Raw genomic sequence first — 20,133 nt, 5'->3', positions numbered from 1 at the left:
TCTAGATATAAAATGTAACAATCCGTTCCATTGAAACAGCTGCCTTTAAATGTCACTGAGAACAGTAAATAACCCTACTTTTGACAGCAGTAACAACTATGTTCTTTAGAAAGTTACAGTGCACTTGTAATAATTAAGTTGGACATGATTATATGGCACCTGAAAGTAATTCTGCGTTTGGAATACCATGCTAACAAAAGTAATCCTCAATTACGGATATTGTGAAATCGTGGGTGCCATTTGAGTTCATACAGATAGACAGATAATTAAGAGCGAGGCCCAGGAATTGCCTGCTGCAGGGGGACAGCGAATGGCTGGGGGAAAAGCACAGTCCTCGGGACGCAGCTGCCCCGGAACAGAAACGATGAGGAGGTCAGGACACACTTGCCCAAGGGGGTTCAGACACACTCTACCTGCAGCGCAAATCCCTTCCCTACGCAGTGTGCACCTGCCCTGCCCCTGCAATGCAAGGACGTGCTGCTGCACCAGCTGAGCAGGACCATGGCACCATGCACGGCGCGGCTTCCGCTGCCTCCTTCAGCCTCAGCACGTGCCGGGCTTTCTTTCGTTATCCAGTTCATCCAGCCAAATGGTCGAGCATCTTCTGTCTGCCTCAGCAAGAGAGGATGGAGCCCAAGGACCTCCGAAGTCAGGAATCTTCGGTGCTCTCATCCCCAGTTCTGCTAGCATGGCACCAAATGGGATCTAGAAGATATTTTACTCTCCTAAAGTCCCATTACCTGGGACCTCTGTAAAATATTTTGTATCTGTGGGTAAACAGACACTTAATGCAAGTCTTTCTGGGGTCCTTTTCTCTAAGATAAGGATTAAAAGCTAAGACTTGTTCTCTGAGGCCTTCTACAAATAGCAAATAGGAGGCTGCACCTCAAGTGTCCTACACAGCAGGTGGGTTCAGGGAGAATGAGATAAATAAAAGACACAGAGAGCAGGAAGGCAACTTAGAAGTCAGATGCACAACATCCCAAGGACAAACCACACAGCAAAAACATGGCCATGGTTACTGGAAAAAGGACCAAAACAGCACAGGTCCCTTCTTCTCTGCTTTCCAGTCAGCTCCACGGGTGTTGGTTGACTGTGCTACTTCTCCACAGAAATATAACGTTGATCAAAACACCCTGAAACCTAAGTATAGCTTTTGAGAGAAGCTGTCATGAGGAAAAGCTTGAGAGAATAGCTTTTATATATGCATTAAAGGGGAAAATATTCCATGAAGAAATTATTACCTAGACACCTTATTAAAGTCAAATCAAATCAGAAGGGCAAAGAATCAGAAATAAGAAATTTGGGCAAGAGTATCACCTTTCCACAGAAAAGCAAGCAGGAAAAGCTGTAAGACGAGACTACTGATGAATGATTTAAGAGAGAGGATTCTGTTTCTGAACTCGCTTTTTCCATCAGGGATTCATGATGTCCAGCCACTGCTCTCCATCACCTGAGCGTTCCTGTCAGTGGTAAGACCAGGCTGGGTACCATGCTCCACACCGCTGGCTGCTGAACAGAAAGTCTGTAATCAAAGCCCCAATCCTACAAAAACACAGTCTGTTGTTAAATTTGGCACAAAGGGTTCATTCAAAGCTTCCTGAGGTCCAAACAAATCCACCTTTTTCCAAAGGATTTTGGGTGAAGAACTAAGGATTTGTGATCACAAACATATTTAGTTTTTATGCTCTACCAGAGTAATATATATCAGTAAATATTTGGTTCTGAGCAATGTTAACCAAATACCTACAATAATATTACTGTAAGGATTAGATTAACTAATGCTGCTCAGTGCATTGAATTTTGGGACAGTTTCTTTTTAAGCAGTAAAACCATTTGCTGTTCCAGAACAATGGGAAAAAAAAAAAAAAGTGCATGAGGATACTCAAATGAATGTAGTGGGGTTTTGAAAAATGGCCTGATGAAAACACAGGAATAAATGTTCATTTATTTTCAATTTGTTTTAATGAAAATGATGTCTAAAGAGATAACAGGAATAAATGTAAAGACAACCTAGTGTGTAAGAGACTAGCAGGATTACTGAAGGATTACTGAAGTTGAACAAATTTCTCTTGTCAAATGGCAACAGCTAACTTAAGTAGGTTACATATAAATAAATTAAAGAAAGGTCACTGGAATTTTTGCAAATTTCCACCAGCAGTTTTAAATAATTTTGGAGGTATTTCTAACATGCAGCTGACAGGACGTGCTCTTAACAATTTGGCTATACGACCATACTGTACCTTTCATCTTGAGCAATGGCAAACTCTTAAAAGACCTCGGTTTGGTAACCAGAACGTAAGCAAGTAGACGATTCTCACATATCTTTGTCCACAGTAATCCTGCACTTACATACAATCCATACAAAAAACGTCAAACCTACTAATGTGTTAGAAAAGAGGGGGGATGAAAGGGGGCTGATGCTGCGATAACATAAGGAATAATCATGGATGAATGCAAACCACCGAAGATCATTTTAATGATGCGACCGCCAGCCTGCTGGTACCCAGGAGCACGTGGGGCGTTACGTGCCTCCTCCTCCTCCTCCGTGGGACGGACCTTAACCGCGCACTTTGCACTGCGCAAACCTACTGACACAAAAGATGAGTTAAACAGCCTCAGCAGATGGAGCTGGCTCTTACTTTGAGCAGCTTCTCTGCCCTCCGAGGCGTGCGACGGCAATGACCTCCCTGCCCTCTGCTCAAAGACTGGTCGGCGCTGGGTGCAGGCAAAAGCAAGGAGAAGCCTCCACATAGAGCCATCCCCTCCTCAAAGATCAGCAGAGCTGTGCTTGATGGTGGATCTTCTACCCAGCTTCTGCCTGCAGAAGGGCCACTACTTCCTAACTGGTTTTGTAAAAGCTGGACTCCTACTTCAGTCCTTAGAAAACTCAACTTTTAAATGTGCTTGACAGCAACAGCCATCTCTGACCAGCAGTTCCCCATCAGGCTGCTGCACTCAGGGAGCTGGCTGAGGCTCCCAGCTCGCCCCTGCGTTCAGAGGTTTTGCTAAACAGCAGCGTTTTGTTTCCAACCCACAAGAGCCCATAGAGACGTGCCAGCTTAGAGGCAGCGCTAAAAATCTTTCAAGAAGGGATCTGACATTTTCTTTTGTTCTCATTTCTATAGCATTTTCTCCTTCGAGAAGGTTATTTGAAGCATCTGGTGCTGACATTTAGAGAAACGTGAAATATGAATTGGAATAGCTGGTCACAGGTAGTGACGCAGCGCAGGACGGGGTGTCCCGCTGGAGGGGCACTGGCCAGAACACACGTCCTTGTTCAGATGCTCCCACAGCTTCAACCTTTGCTGTGCTTTTTTCTCGCTCCCCCACACAAATTAGCCCACAAGCACCAGTACAGGGGTGCTACATTTTACCACAGAGGTTTTCCTAATGTAGAAATCATCAGGAATCAGAGACATCTCTTCCATCTCGCTCCAGTAAAACAGTTTTGTGACCAAAGGGATGCTTACGCAAATCCTTCTCGTCACAATCTCAAAATTCTCCCACCTTCCCTATGTATAAATACCTCGCTGCAAAAAATTACCAGATAAATCTGCCTCCGGCAAAAAAGCTAATCAGAAGGTGAAAGACAGACCAAGACATCAATAAACTGCCCTTTTTCAGTTATTTATGAAAGGACTCACTGCAAGGGAATGTATTTTATAGCACCAATATTCTTGAATGAAAGCTGCATTTAGTGTCATTGTATTTATTCACTTACACTTCTGTCTACAAAAACCCCACCACAAGATGCCAAAACGCGCAGTGCAGGTCCATTAGCATTCAGAGCCCCACAGGATCACGACTTCCAGGCACACAAGCGCATGCTGAGCAAATCAATGTAAATCCTACGGCCTGATTTCCCCAAGTGCTGATTTTCTAAAGAATAACCAAAGTCAAATAGAGAAACCGGATCTCAGCCTTCCTGCAAAATCAGCAACAATTCAGAGCTTCAAGAAAAGTTTTCATTAATTTAAGATCACTTTGACTATGTTTTTATCACTTAAACCAGAAATGTCTGTGTTATTACAAGTTTTTTAAATTCATAAAGAAACAGCAGTTGTCTTCCACACAGAGGAAAAAAATACCAAGTGTTTATTTCCTTGTGAACATATGACAGCATCTGAATTTCTATCCAGAAACCATTAAATATGATCAAATCTTTTAACGGCTGCTAACACTGCTTCAATTGCTTGCCTGTGTATTCACGTTTACAAAAGCAGTCAGCAAGTCAGTGAAAAATAAAGCAAGAAAAACTCTTGCAGAAAACCCTGTCGTGGTGAACAGAACGGAGCCTGCTGAGCCAAGCAAGCCACATCCCGCTCCTCTTTGAGTGTTTACACCATTGCATCCTACAAAAGATAACGGATGCCTCACAGCCACATTCCTCAAGTGAAATTATTTGCCAAAATACCCTGAAAATTTACAGCAAGGATTTGTACACACTGCAACTAGCCCCCCAGTCCCTCAATACGCTTCCTTAAGCTTGCCTGTGACAAAAAAAAGCAGAACTCCAAGGACACGGACATGCCACAGCATCCCAAACACCTTGGCACTTCTGTTTCAGCAGTCACCGGAGACTTTGGGCCGGCCTCAGGGTTTATTTATAAGCTCTCAGTAGCCCTCACTGCTGTGGTTAAGGGTCAGGCTTTCCCACTTTCACCCTCTTTTATTTGCAAAGTTGTCCAGGCTTAGTTTGGGGAATGCTTGTGTTCGCCCAGCCAGCATACAACCAGGGATGTGCTGCAAATCCTCAGGGACAGACCTCCAGTTTCTCCAAGAAAAATTAGCTGGTTTTTACACATTACAGTCGCTTTGCACATGGGCTGTAACATTTACCAAAAGCGCCAGTTTTGTGGCACAAGGATAATATTCCCAGGAGCATCAGACTTTCTACGCACAGACACGTTTCTTTTAGGAAATCTGAGAAGTGTGATGCTGATACACGTAACACTGCATACGCATAAAAAAAAACCCTTCTGGGTGTGTTTTAAACACTGACAATTTACAACAGCTTGTGCTATTTCATAAGAGAAGACACAGAGAAAATATCAGTGCCTTACATATTTTCAGGTGGCTGAAATGCAAAGCATAGGATGCAGATGTTGTAGGGGCACGCTGGGACACATCACATCCCATCTCCGAGCATGGAGGCCAACACACTTTTTGAAAGATGCATGGAGGGTTTCCAAAGCAGGGAACCCTTTCTCCCAGGCTTTTTACCTCTCTCCCAACCCACAAGTCTCACGCGTGCCCTAGAGGTCCTCACCGGTCAGGGACTGGTCTGCTCCCAGCACGTTCCATTCTGCCGGCAGTTTCAGGTGTCGAAACGCCAAAGCCAGTTTCTCATCCAAAAAGTCCACATCGGCAGCGGGTGGTCTCGACCGGTCCAAGAATCGGGTGAAATTTAGCGCCTGCTGGTTGCCGGCGCAGGTGGCCAGAAACTGGGCGGCATCATAGGCTTCATCCTGGACAAACTGGAAACTCTCTTCTGCCACAACCAGAACAGGATGACCTTCTCTAGAGGCACAAAGTGCCACCTTCACTGTCTCACAGCAGTCATGGCCTGCAAAATAAAACCAAGGGAAATGGTAAAAAAAAACAATTGCAGGCACTGAAGAAACACAACTGAGCAACTCCCTTGACACGCATAGTCTTTACATTAAATCAGGTAAGAGCATGTTATTGAGGGTCACAACTCTAAATTAAACACTATCTTGGGAATTTGTATGTATCATCAGAGATAAGTATTTCTTATAGGCTTTAAATGGAAAAGATGTGTAACTCTTCTCTGTCACAATATAAACCAAGAAACACAAGCCACCCTTATCTGACCAGCTATTTTTAATCAGCGACAAGTAAACTCAAGAGCATTAAGTAATTCAAGTGAAGATTTTGCTAACGTACCAAAAGCCAGATTATACAGTCAAACTTTTCTTTTCCAGCTCCACAGGACTCCAGTAACTCACCAGAAACTAGAATCCAAGTGCTGCAAAACTACATACTCCAAATGCTGTCACAACACTTGGCTTCTACCGAAAGCACTGCAATTTCACCTAAAACAAAGACCTAAATGGCTACAAGAGCGCGACCTGCCCAGGCATGCCCTGTGCGTGTCCTCCAATTCCACGCTCACCACTGCACCTGCCCTTTGCATTTGGGTTCACGTGACAAAACTAGAACTAAGCTGCTTCTGCCAAATAAAAACGTGGAAATGGCCACTTTCCATATTTACAAAACAAGAATGTTGGAAGTTTGATAACATTTATTTATTTAGGGCAGGGGAAACAGGAGAAAGGATGCCCTGGCATGGCAGCAATTTCAACGACTCAAACTAAAAAAAAAAAAAAAAAAAAACAACAAAAAAAAAAAAACCCCCACAACACCTTTTTGCAATTTTAAAAGGAAAAATATACTATGTGTCCAACACAACCAGCACTTGTAATTGTCAGACAAGCCCCTTCAATAATAAGGTTTGTGTTTCAAGTTCACCGTGCAGCACAGTTTCTTGTTTCAGTCTCAGACTGATGTCATGGCTGTTTTTGCCAGAACAGCATGGACCCTGCGCTAATTACTGGAAAAGCTTCTCTTTGCCCATGACCTCAGCATACTACTACATTCATGAAACCCTGCTTAATTAAATACAAAATGACGATTTATTTTTAAAGGCTTGAAAATTCAATTTAAGCCCCTATTTGTGGTCAGTGGGAAAGTTTCCTTCTTGTGTCGGGGCCCTTTGCTGTTGATTTCCCTGACAAAAGGAAAAATATGTCCCTAATCTTCATGGTCTTTCAGCCAACCTTCCAAATCTGTTCTGAGGCTTTTGGCATCTATACAGGTTTTGTCTGCTTAAAGAGGCGATCCTGAAGTTAATTGAAAAGTCAAAACTGCTATTAGGACACCGGGGGTAGCACCAAAATTGTCAGAGACGAGGCTGCGCAGCTTCCTAAGGAGAGCAAAGGAAAGGTATCAAAGCCAAGCGTAGAAGGGGAGGATGAAAACACACCCGGATATCACTGCAATAGCTCAATACAACCAGGAGGCTCGGAAGCTGAAAGGTGAGAAAACTTCTTTCCGTCCAGCACCAGGCATCCATTAGTGAGAGGATAATGTGAAAGCTGAAGGAATAGATTTACCAGTATTGACGTTATAAAAAAGAATAAGATTAGGAAGACCTACTTCTGCTGTTCTTGGAAATATTGCATGTGCATTGTAATACAGCACCAGTCAACAGGACGGGCAGCGACACGGATCGCAGCAGCCCAGATGAAACCAATCCACTCATCCTCACAGTAGAAGCCTCAAATGTTCAGGGGAGATGCGGGGAGATGGTACAACTTTGGGGGAACTCGCCTTAATCCAGTTCAGAAGTGTACATCCCTCCACCTTCTTGCCTTGCTCATCTTCTTAAGGACATCAGAATAAGGAGCTGGTAAGACTTATTAATTTTTTTTAAAACCTCCACAAAAGCAGGGAGTTGCATGCAGCCTGCTGAGAATGCCCTATGGGAGCTGACTCAAGTGCTGCGAACTTGGCTCTCCCTCATGCAAAGCAGTAGAAGTTCGCTAGAATGCAGAGTTAAAAAAAAAAATCATAATAAAAGACTCCTTAATAACATGAGAAAAGCAAAACCTTTTTTTTTTTTTTTCCCCAAACTATTTTCTATCCATTCCCACAAGAATCCCACCTGCAAAATAACCTAGACTATGGCTACTCTGCCAGAATTCCAGTGGACTTTCACAATTGAAGTGGAAGGCAAACATGGCCCATGAGCAGCTACAAGAAACACTTTGGGACAGTCATTTCCTTGTCATGAAGCCAAACAACTCTTCTGTGGGACAGCAAAAGCTCCTCTGTCATGACAACAACTAGAGAAACCTCAGTCAAGACATATGGTCTCCTTAAACTGGTACATCATGGATGTACACAAAGTTCCCTTGGATGGAGCGTACGTGAAACACCAGCCCAAAATTAAGCAAAGCTACAGGATTGTTCAATGCAACACAAGGGGAGGTGACAAACAGGCCATGTTCTGATCTGCAGCCAGCGATGGTTCTCTTGACACTCGCCCAGATATCTAGTGCAGCCTTGAAAGGGAGGTGACAGAGCTGATGATCCATTTTCATCTCTCAGGATCAAACAAGCATCCTGCTAAACCCTGGGGCATGTTCTTCGAAAAGGCAACCGCTCGCAATGCTTTGATGTTCTCCTTCCCTACATCTAAGAAGATGTCAGACTCAGGGGGTAAGAGTCTGGGACAGGTTCTGACTTTTGGCAAACAGTTCAAACTAAAGAGGAGCCAGTAAGTAGCAAGGGTGGCCAATACTAAAAAGATTGCTCAAGAGGTCTCTGCCCCTCTGCTTTGAAATCACTACAGGAACGATGTAAGCAAACATGTCCCCAGTACGTGAATCTTCTGAAGGAACCATCGGTGGGGCAACGCTTCTCTCCACATCAAAGACTGTGGCTTCCTTCGCCTAGACTAATATCTGAACTTCAACAGCCCTTTTTCCCAGAGCATTAGCAAAAGTGAGCTCAGCTTTCTGGCACTCTCAGGAGATAAGTGGTTATCATCTGTAAAACAAGCCCAAATCTGTTTTTATGAGTTTAAGTAACTTGCCCAAGATCACAAAGAGCTCTGGGCAGTGCCAAAATAGACACCATTGCTCTTGATTGTCTCTTTTCTGCACTGGCTGGTAGACGGCGGGGCTCTCTCCTAACGTGGGTTAAGCACCAAGTCATGCACTTTGCAAGCATCAGGGTGTTCGACTATCGACTGCTGTAACTCCCTTGGACACCTTCCGCAGAAGTGGAACAGAAAAACGTCTGGCTCATTAAAAAGGTAAAAGAAATCCTGGGTGTGTCAGGAAGACTGATGAACCTATTTATAGCCTATTTGTAAAGGTTTCCATTTTGGTAGGCTGAAAACACATGCATCTGAATAAATCACACAGACGAGTGCACCCGCAGAAGGGAAGAGAAATCTCCGTGCTTTACAACACGATCAGGTTCATGATAGCGTACAGCACCCCCCCAACTGCCTTCAGTCTTCTCCAGAAACCAGGCCCTTTGGCCAAAATAGCAATCAAAAGCAAATGATGAAATACTGAACATCACCACACTGTTATTCTCATCCAGCACTATCCCAGCTCAAATTTTAACTCTTCTGACAAACACGACAGTGTTTCTACCTTGCTGACATCTCAGACTGCACAGAATAACCTTTTCACGTGTATAGCTAGGCTTCTCTTCTTTATATGGTTTTTTTTTTTTTTTGCCACAGTGTGAAATTAGTTCATTTATATGCTGGCCTAACTGTGATAAAAGTCAAAAAACCCATTGCTTAATTCTTCCTGCATTGCATTTTGCCCCATTTCTCCTTCTGCTCCTCAGTTACTTTGAAAACAATTCACTACTTGGAGCTGTTTTGAGAAGTGCCAATGTATTGCAGGAAAAATAAAATAAAAAACTATTTCAGTCTATGCAGAGATGGGCGCAGAGACTGCTTCTGTCACATTGAAGTGAATTCCTCATCTTCACGTAAAACCACACTTTTAAAAATTATTTAAAATGAGACAACAACTCTTCAGCTAAATAATTTCTTACTAGACCACTTACTGAAACTTGCTTTGGGCAATACATAGAACAAAAAATTAAGAACCCAGGGTTCTAGTCTCTCTGTACTTATCCTCAAAAAGATGAGATGCATCAGTATGATAGCACTGCCTCCTCCACACGATAACGATGCAAAACAATGAGCAGAAGAAAAGGTGGAGTTTTCTGAGCTGTAAGCAATTAACAGACGAGTTAATGTATGGCCTTAGACCTGGCCACCCAGTTGGTACCTGTGTCTGTCATCTGGGGTGCGGTTAAAAGGGTGGCAGCAAAACTCTCTGGACATTTTCTCATTAAACAAGGCGTGCATGGAGACAAAACACCCCTAAACAGAGCTCTGCTAAAACATGATTTCATTTCCTACTCCTCTAAAAGTGGAAATCCTGTCCAAACCTCCTATTTTCAGAATTCACATTTGAGCTATCAAACAATGGGCCCCCAGCCTGGGCAGCTATTTAAAGCCCTGCTGGAAGCACATGTTTGGGTTTGCCTAGTAGGTGACTAAGGACTCCGGTGCTAATTGCATCCTCTGAGTTACCGTGGTGGAGCTGGGTTGAAAGAGGTCTTACAAAGAGATTTAAGCAGGGCAGGAAAGCCAGACAACAAACGTTGTGAATCTCATGGAGTATCTTGGATTTGAATCCAAGAGATGTTGCCATCTGGTGGCTTGTGGACAGGGAAATCAAGGGATCCGAAAAGTCATTCTTTTCTGCTTCAGAAATCCCAAATTCTGGTTCTGAAAATCAGAGCCCATATTTGAAGTCCATTTGCATGATTGACACAGTTATTGTATTCACTCTTGCAACACAGGAAACCTTATGAAATACATAGACAGAGTACCAGTAACAGACAGGAGCCTTTGCTGTTCATTTTAAATTGTCAGCCATTAATATGAAGAGTTTAGAAAGATTTTTTTAAGTTCCTTTATACTGCAGATGTCCTAAAAATCTATAGAAGTGTAAGACCCCACACATTACCTCATAAATAATTTCAATACAGATTCAATCACTTTTTCCTGTGACTGATGTCATCTAGAACTGGCATCATTTCCTTTTAATTACACTGCCTAGAGCAATTAAGTACACCAAAGAGGATGGACCGCACAAAATCTTCTTGGCTATACTATTTTATTCTATTTTAGGGGGGTTTTTTGTTTCATAATTAAGAGTATTTTCAAATCCTCAACTGGTATTGCCAAGTGGTCATTTGTTATGCAACTTGTTTACCCTTTTGGTCTACCAGTACAAAGATTGTAATTCATGAAATATAGCTTTTGCTATGAAAAGTTGTTTCCTAGGGGAAAACACAGTCTCTGGTAGAAAAGAATAAAACATGAACATATGTAAAGCATTTCAGAGTAAAATAAAAAGTTTGAAATGAACATACGCCTAAGCTAATTGAAATTAATTTTAGTCTATCCTTTTAACTAGCAGAAAGAAATTAGAGGAAAAAAAAAAATCTGAGAAGTACAGGAATTAAGAAGTAAAAGACAGAACCTGCTTCTCCACCTTAGCTTAGGAAAAAAGCTCCCTGCGAGTCAAGGCATTTGGAGTAAACGGGAGTGTTTCAGCCCTGTGGAAACTGCTGGCAACCAGCTACCAGCAGACAGAGTCTCTCAGGCCCTTTTTCTGCCTCTGAATTTGCTCCTCCTCCCCTCTGAAACCCACACAAGAATCCCGCACCCTCTGAGATCAACCAAGAAGAAAAAGTGATTTAGGTATTAGAGAGCAAAGGCTCAGAGGGCTATAGCACATTGCAACAGTACACACAAAGGCAATTATATCTCACAAATTACCTTACTTATTGTTTCAGTGACTCAGCTTATAGACAGGGTATTTCTTACCCTTCACTTGCTTGATCAGGAGCTGCTGCAGCTCTGGACTTCCAGTACTGGACTGCCTCTCCCTATTTTCCTCCACTGAGCTCCTCTGCGTTTCCCAGATACTACACTCCAGTCTTTAAACGCAAAGCAAAATTTGTGCCCACTAATGCAGCCGTTACCGTGATGGCACACAACCTGCACTAAATGCACCACGCACCAGCTCACTCTGTGAGCTTTCTTCTGCGAGAAAGTTCTCTCCGAATCCGCCCAAGAGCTTCCCGATGCCGAGATGCCTCCACTGCCCACGGCAGGCTGTGGTCAGGGCTTTTGACTCATGTGGACAGGGATGAGGTTGTTCCTTCTTGTTGGTTTGTTTGCCGGATCACAATTTGAGGCTTTTTATTATAAGGTTTTTCTTTTTCCAGCAGGGGAAACGCTGCTCTAGCAGCAGAGGCAGGCGATGAGGCTGCTGTCTTGCAATGAAGTTTCACTTCCCTGCTTTAACACAGACTTTCTACACTACCACATGCCATCTGCTTGGCAATTCAATGTCTCTGTTACCCTCCCCACTCTGCAGAGATGCTGGGAAGAAAAAATATAATAAAGATTACGACAGTCTCATTTACTACAGTAATAAGGGCTTGATGAAAAGCTCAGTTTATGACCAACACTAAGTAGGATGAGCATCTGTGGCGTAAGCGGACACATCCATCCCCAACTGTAAAATTTCAGCAGCAACAACAGCTTAGCCATAGCAGCAGAGCTAGTGTCACCTCTTTGCATCCTTCCCTGCTCGGACTTTTGGTATCTTCTTAACACCCAAACTCCAGCGACCAAGCTTTTGCAACTGATGGTACCCAAAGTAGAGCAACATCCAGTGCCCCAGCATCTCTGCCTGCCACGCAGATGGACCTTAACGTGGGAAGTGTCTGACGAGACAGTGTTCGAAATTGTTCTGCAGAACTCAGAGTGCCTCTGGTACAGAGGAAAACTTCTTCAATTACGGACAATTTGAACCAGACCATTTAGAAATAGAAGCACTTTAACGGCGACACTAAAGCAACAGTGAAATAAGGTTTTGGTACGTTTTCACCAAGGCAGACAGACGCTTAGCTGGACGCTGTAATCTGGTCTGTCCTTAGGCTGGCAAAAGAGCTACGGGAAGCACACAAAGCATCATCCGCTGCCTAATTCTTGTAGCTCAGTAGCTTATTTTGATACTTCAAGTTATGACACATCAGCTCAGAGGAGAATCTGTTTCTTACAAGGCGAAATTATTTCCCTTAAATTCGTAACATGGTCAATAGTGGGGCAGGATAACCACCCCATCCCATCCTTCAGAATACGTGCAAAAATACAGGTAGCATTTCATCCTTTGAGTGACTTCTGAATCTGCATTTAGCCACATCTTCAGGTACAAAAAGCTACTCCCATAAATTTACAATCAGAAGTCCTTTCTCTTATTATGCACAGAAATAAAAGCTTACATTTGAACAGTACTGTTAACAATATATATTCAATGTTTAGGGCTGATGATAAATACAGCAAAAGAAAGAGGCAGGTTGCTCTAGTAATTATATAAAATGCAGCAGTCATTTGACTCTACAGTTGTAAGCTTTTATTTAGGTGAAGTTTTTCAGGATATAGAGAATTTTCACACACAATGAGAATTTAGGAGGTATTGTGACAGTTTATATTTCCATTCCATTTTCTTTAATTTCACATCTAAAACCACTTCACGTTGTTGAGATTTTTTTAAATGTGATTTCCTTTGAAAGCTTTGCTAAAACATTCTACTTAATTTTGGCAGCAAATGTAATCAAATAAGTTGTCTTTCTGTTTTCTATACGTCACCAAAACCACTGACAAAGTCAAGAAAAAAATTTCTTAAATCTGGGTTTGTTTTTACATTAGCTTTAACAGAATTACGGTTACCCCTTTCACCCCAGCCCCTGATGGACTTCATCTGGCCTCCTGGTGACCATACGAAACTCTGAGGACTTGGGACAAGGATGTAGGAAGAGCCTCCAAAGCCCAGGAGGGAAGCAGAGGAGGTTCATGGCAGGCAGGCAGAGAGGCTCGCTACGCTCTTGAGTCAATCAGCCCTTCCTTCACCCACCTGAGCCGTCCCCGAGGAGCAGCTGTGCTCCCAGGGATGTGCAACACGTCTTGCATTGCAGGGACAAACGAAAAATGCTCAAAGCTGGAAGCGAAGGATGAGAACTTGGCTAAAAGCTGTTTGCAAGAGTTTCCTTGCAGAGCACTTGCTAAGTGCCCGGGCCTGGCTGTTTAAACAAGGGCTGGTCTCCCACACGCTGTCTCTTGTTCATGGCTAATCCTGCAGCGAGGTCAAATAACGCCAGCTCTGAGTCACCACAAGCATCTCCAAGGCAACTGGCTGAATATACAGTGTAGACACATGATTATAGATTCACTGTTGAGTTCAGGAAGGAGGAGGAGGAGAAGGAGGAGGAGGAGGAAGAGCTGGGTTGAAATAAGTCATTCTCTTACTGAAATCAGAGTGGTCAGTGCTGAAGCAACACTGGACAAATGCATCGGTGTCAGCAGAGGGTATGAAAAAAATTGTTTTTTCCCATTTTGCTTCTCCCCAGCACCTCCTTCACCACTGAAGTCTTTTTGTCTCAGGTAGTTTCTCCAAAATGAGGTACGAGCACAGAAGAGGGTGTTATCCAAATGGTTGCTTTACGTCTGAGATGTCACCTCTTCCCTTGCACTGTGGCCCCGGACAGTGCTATCTGGCAGGAATGGGACTACCTTTCTGAAGGGTCTGTTAAATCTTTGTCTGATACAAGCTGTATTTTGAGACAGCACCCATCCCTATCTAGCATCCCATGCCACAAGATCATGACTCTACGAGGTTAAAAAAAAAAAAAAAAAAAAACCCACCATTATAACTAAAGGAACAATTGAGAACAATTCCCTCCTTTCCCTCTGAATCATGGATGGAGTCAGATTTCCCACTAACAGCGACAAAGTGAGCCCCAGGGAGCCCTCCCCAGTGACTCAGTTACATCTGGGACCAGCAGGAGAGGCAGAGCCCGGAGCATCACCCTGGGTACCACCTGGCAGCCACCGCCCCAGCCACATCCACCGCTGCTCTGAGGACCTCAAGGGCAGCGATGATAGGAAAGCATCGCTCCCGTCCAGAAATCCCGTCAAGTACGCTGGTTCCCGCAAGGGCTGAAGGGGAACACCGAAGCTTTTCAGTTCCTTTCTTGGCGATGCAGCCGTGGTCCGAAGGAGGAGGTGAGGTCATTGCAAGTGGGGCTGGCAGAGCCCCACGCCCACCACACAAAAGCAGGGAAGGAGCCACCCCTTCTTCTCTCTCCTCTGGGAGAAAATAAGCACTAATCTAATTGATTGCATGGGCTCCAGTCATCACTAACCATAAAAAGACTTCTCTTCCCAAGCCCGCTGAACAACCTGAACAGCACAAAAAGAGGAGGAAATGAAAAAATACAGCAGCCAACTTTTCGCCACTCATTCCCAGGAGGAAAAACCCCTTAGTCCACATTTTACTTCACATGCATCTCTCATAAAACAATACTTATGAGATAGATAAAAAGGCAAACACAAGAAATACACTTGGTCACTTAAGCTATACTGTGTATAGTGAAAATGTCAGGCGTTTTTCTCACACTAGTATCAATGCGCTGCATAGCAACAAGTCAGAATGAAAGGTTAATGGTAAGGACCGCAGCCTGGAACATGCTCATTCCCACGGTCCTGAAGTCACCAAAGGAAAATGCTGCACTGATTTGTTTTGTTTTGTTAATGGCACGAAGGCTTAAAAAGAGCGGTGGGCTTTAATGTGAAAACCCACCCTGTCTGAACTGGCTGCGCTGGAGAGATGGCACCAAGCACCATACATTGCCTGCCACTGCAAGGGTTTCAGAAACTCTGTGTTGGCTCTGATCTGCACGACAGGATTTAGGGGAAAAGGGTTGCATTTCACCAGCACTGCAGCAATGAACCTCACCGAGTTAAGCAGATCCTAAGTGTAGCTAGGACTTACCAGGCTGTACACCATTTGGACAACAGCATCTCTAGCCTGGCAAATGTGTCCTCCATTATGTTGCTCGCGTTTAAAAGCTTTTTACTATGTGTAAATATAACTGTGTATTTTCTACAACAGAATCCCACAGTTACACATTAAATAATTGCAATCTCAGAGTCACGTAATTCTAGTGAAATCAAGCAAGAGATTTTTAAAAGGCAAAAGCAGTCATCCAAACCACGTGTTCCACTCTCTATGAATGTGTAAATGAGGAAAAAGAGAACAAACAAAACAGCATTACATTTAATTCCACTTGAATTAACCAAATTTCATAGGCTTATATACTGATATGCAAAGAAAGTCAATTGTTTACCAGGAGAAATTGTCTCCAGACTCCCAGGATTAATCTTTCTCGTGCTTGTGCAGTGTTGGACAGTTGACCCAGTGAAGACCAAGTAAAAAACTACATCATCTTCAACTTTATCTTCCTCAGTCAGCTGCACTGTAATAACAGAGTCACCCTAGGGAAAAGGACAAGCAAAAAGGTTAGGTTTCCATTTGTAAGAACTGCATCATATAAAATAAAACTTCTCTACCTACAACGCTCCTGCTCCCTGCTTGTACACTCCTTTCACACGACTTGGGGCCCATCCTAATTTTCAGATATGCAAGTCATCTTTAGTATGCCTCCTAGCACCACAGCCAGCCAACCAGCTAGAAAATATGTTGAGTGCAGCTCTGGGAAGAGATATGTAGAAATCTCAAGGGTATATTCAAAATAGCAACTTAATACGGCGAAATCACGCCAAGTCTGGCAAACACGAGCACACGCCCCACACAGGGTTTTTTATGCACACACATGCATATATACATATCCCCCCACATACACATATTTAAAACAACAGAATTGGGATAGCGGCCTAAAATTGCTTCTGTCTTCATAAATTTGAACAAATTCATTAATTCTTACTTGAGGGTTCATATTTCCCCCGTCCAAGCTAGCCACTCTGTTGATAGTTCCAGTGCAACCAACTTAATCACTGAACACATCTCTCATCCGCAACCCATAATCACACAAAGATACACAAGTTTCATATCCACTAAGATTTTTTGCACCTGCCTCACAAAAAAAACAGTAATTGCGGCTGTACAGACAGCAGTAGCTCTTCTCACTCATCTATAAGCTCATGCCTTGGTGAAAAGATATGTACATTATCAAAACCAACAGTTCTTCAAGCCCTGGAAAGAAATCTGTGGTGCTCTGTTGGCTGAACACTCCTGCTTAGTTTTAGGGAGGCCTTGTTTCAGTATCTTAGTACCTTCTACCATTTTGCTCATCTTTACCATCAGCAAAAATCATGTTCATAAAAGGTACGCATGGTTATCATGGTTAACCCAGCACAGGATACAGTAAACACACCTGAAATTCATACACCTGCATGGACAAGAACAGGAGCGATAGCCACCGAATTCAGCTTTCCACGGGGAAGGGAAGGCAAGGAAAGAGGATGGCTTGCAGTTACTACAGCACTAAGTGAAGCACGTTCATTCGATCTCACCATGCATGCTTTATCTGCTTGAAGAATTACATAAACTATGAGACGCTGAGAACAACAGGCTGTGACGTGACCTTCTGCCCCTTTTCTATCAAGATCAAAACCAGTTGGATGTCCCAGTTTTACACTGCAGCTGCACTAGCCAGCTCTCTGCCACCACCCCACTGAGCATACGGTTAAGGCTGCAAATCTGGAAAAGACTTTTTTTTATTATTATTATTTTTGCAGATTATGTAATTCCAATTTGCATATCCAATAGAATACACATGTAGTTTCATTTAAAACCTTCTCCTTAAGATCACTCAGTTCATCCCTTCTCTTAGTCAAATATAACTATTGCAGAAAGTCCAAGTCTTCCAAGCCCTCCTGTACATCCGTGCTGCGTTAGCATCGCTTCCCACGCTCCGTCTCGCGTCTCCCCCCGTTCTCCCTCCTATCAGCTCCTTTTATGCCCCACCACAGTTTCCTTCTACCAAGTTCATATCCAGTTCTCCTCCTCTGATCTGGCCCGTCTGGTACCTCTTGCCAGGGGCAGGGTTGCACCTCGTTTTGATGGAAACAAGGTTTTGCAGCACAGTACACAGCCAGCCCCTGGTCTTAAAAATAAATATATGGGTCAGCCTTATAACACACAGGAAAGAAAACCATTAATTCAGAAAAGATAAATGGAGCAGTGAGTCTACTTTACATTTCCAGGGGTTGCAGAGTTACAAATATACATTTTAGGAAGGGATCACATGATAATATCACACCAGACTTCCAGCTGGGGAGAAAGGAACCATGTAGCAAAAGTCTATCTTGTATACAGTCACTGTTAAAATAAAAACAGGTGCAAAAAGAAATCAATCAAACTTTAAATTCAAGCATGACCAGTTCACATGCTGAGCTGAAAACTAAATATTCCATTTCAAGCAAACGGATCCAGTTTTGAGCAGATGTTCAAAAAAATAAAAGCTGAAGTTTTAACCTACAAACCCTTTGTGCTTTGTTTTTCATATCCGTCTTTGTTCAAACTGTTCCTCCCTTAAGGCATGAGCGTACAAAGTATTTAAATGGACTTAAAATGCAGGTGACATTTCAAGATGCTCATCAACAGAGTTGACTGTTTGAAGTGTTAAAGTGGTATCTGTTAAAGGAGATTTTTGTTTTATTTAACTCAGAAATCAAGTGCTAGTCCAATTTCTGTGAAAGTGAAGCAAATCCACATAGAGCACATGAGAAGACACTTGTCTATCCATGTGAAAGTCACTTCCATATCAAGGAAAAGCAATTTAATTTGCAGCATTATTGCAAAAGCTATTTTGTATATTTAGTTATTGACAAAAGACATGTAAATACATGTAAAAAACCTGAACACCAAAGGTTCCGCATCACTTGAAATCTGTCTAAGCTGGGGCTTAAAAAAAGATAGCTGAACTTCTCATATAGATACCTGAATTTTAGGTGTGGAGCAGTCTCACCTAATTTTGAAGATGGCCCTGCTTTGGTGGGGTGGTTAGACCAAATGAACTCCAGCAGTCCTATCCAACCAAAATTATTATATTTATATTTTAATTCCATTTACTTTAGTTCATGTTGAAGTCTAGGGGAAGCACGTATTATCAGCTGATACCAATTTAAAAAACTCTTCAGCTGTGTCTAAGTAGCACTTTACACTGGGATGCTCCCCACCACCCTGCTGCCTCCTCCTCCCGTTCCAGAGGACCCTCCGGCAAAAGACTGAAGGGGGATGCCCAATAGCCTTAATATGACAGCAGAGTATTCTTTTTTTTCTTTAATTGAAATCTTAAGTTGTCTCCCAATATCTTCAGCAAGATCAATAACATGCCACTTAACTGCTGTGTGCTTCAGTTTACGTATACATGTCTTCTGAGCTACCTCTTAGCTGTACGGTGCACGGCAGCTCATCGGGCAAGATGTGATCTGAGATCCCAGAAGGAAAAGAGCAAAGCACTAAATAAGAAAGACCGTCCTCCGCCACTGCACATCTCTACTTCCCAGTTATTAACAGTTTCGTTGTCCGCTGCCAATTTTAATTTGATTTTTAAAAGTTGTATTTGAACAACGTATTTATTTAAAAAGGAAATAACGCACAAAACTCCTCGCAAACGCTTTTGGAGTTAAAGAAAATCAGTTTCAAACGCAGCCAAATTCCTCCGACCCACATAGAAGACTTTCCAACAGCACTATTGCATTCAGCCTCCAAAAACATTTTAATTGAAGTATGTTTACCTTTATTCATTTAATATTGTCCAAAAAATGTCATCTGTTCAGTATCACTGCCACACAAGGTGGTTATTATAACCCCTCTTTCATCCCGAATGGCTAGAAACGGGAGGCCAGCCTGCCAATATCCTTTTGGTGAAAGTACAGACAGATCAAAGCCATTCTCTGGAATGCTCCAACAAATAAGAATAATTTAATTTCAAAACTAGTTTGGATTGACTAATATTTACTTGGCTTAAAGCCCATTGGAAATGAAAACATTCCATTTTGGTCCATTCATGAAAGAGGTCACCCTCTCCCCCGTTCGGACCTGAAAAACCTCTGGTTTCAGATAGCTGTAACGGGATGTAAAGAACGTGGATGTAGCTCTTTCCTGTAAATATATTCCCTTCCTCAAACCGAAGGGAGAAAGCGGAAGGTCTGCCTCGTCATGGGACGGGTTTAAAGCCCTGACCTTGGGCTTTAAACTTGTATAAAACAATTCAGAAAGGGATTTTAGCGTGGCACATCTCTGAACCTCTGGCTTAAGGCAGCAGAAATGCAATTATCTCTAAAAGGGCCCAAATGCTGTTACTAGGTCTAAAAAACCAAAGCCAGATAGACAACGCACCTGTTTGTCAGCACATTTTGTTGGCATTAGGACAACTCCACCTTTTTAGGTATTTGTTTTTCCAATGCTGCAGTTATAAAGGTATGGAGACTGTGTGTAGGCAAAGTACAAGCAATTCTGAGTAATAATTTCTTCTTTCTCAGACTTGGTTTCTGTGTCTGTAAAGGTGAGTTATTTATCTTCAAAGGATTTTTTTAATAGATGACTTCAGCAACATTTGGACGTGACGATGAAGCGAACAAAATCTTTAAGCTCAAAAGAATTAAGATCACTCACGTTATTA

General features: G+C 42.8%; 1 protein-coding gene across 1 annotated transcript in view; it reads right to left on the bottom strand.

The window, feature by feature from the left end:
* Nucleotides 1–16,440, bottom strand: part of AKAP13 (A-kinase anchoring protein 13) — a 137,406-nt gene extending 120,966 nt beyond the window's left edge. Inside the window, exons 1-3 of the mRNA XM_075714142.1 lie at nucleotides 16,429–16,440; nucleotides 15,832–15,979; nucleotides 5,273–5,569 (exon numbers count right to left, since the gene is read on the bottom strand). Of these exons, the coding sequence (XP_075570257.1) occupies nucleotides 5,273–5,569; nucleotides 15,832–15,979; nucleotides 16,429–16,440 (457 nt within the window). The remainder of the gene's footprint in view (nucleotides 1–5,272; nucleotides 5,570–15,831; nucleotides 15,980–16,428) is intronic.
* Nucleotides 16,441–20,133: the final 3,693 nt, after the last annotated feature.

Source organism: Pelecanus crispus, chromosome 7 (genome assembly GCF_030463565.1).
Source record: "Pelecanus crispus isolate bPelCri1 chromosome 7, bPelCri1.pri, whole genome shotgun sequence".
In the NCBI taxonomy this organism is placed as follows: domain Eukaryota; kingdom Metazoa; phylum Chordata; class Aves; order Pelecaniformes; family Pelecanidae; genus Pelecanus; species Pelecanus crispus.
The sequence above is the reverse complement of the archived record's forward strand: the minus strand, read 5'-3'. Positions and strand labels throughout refer to the sequence as shown.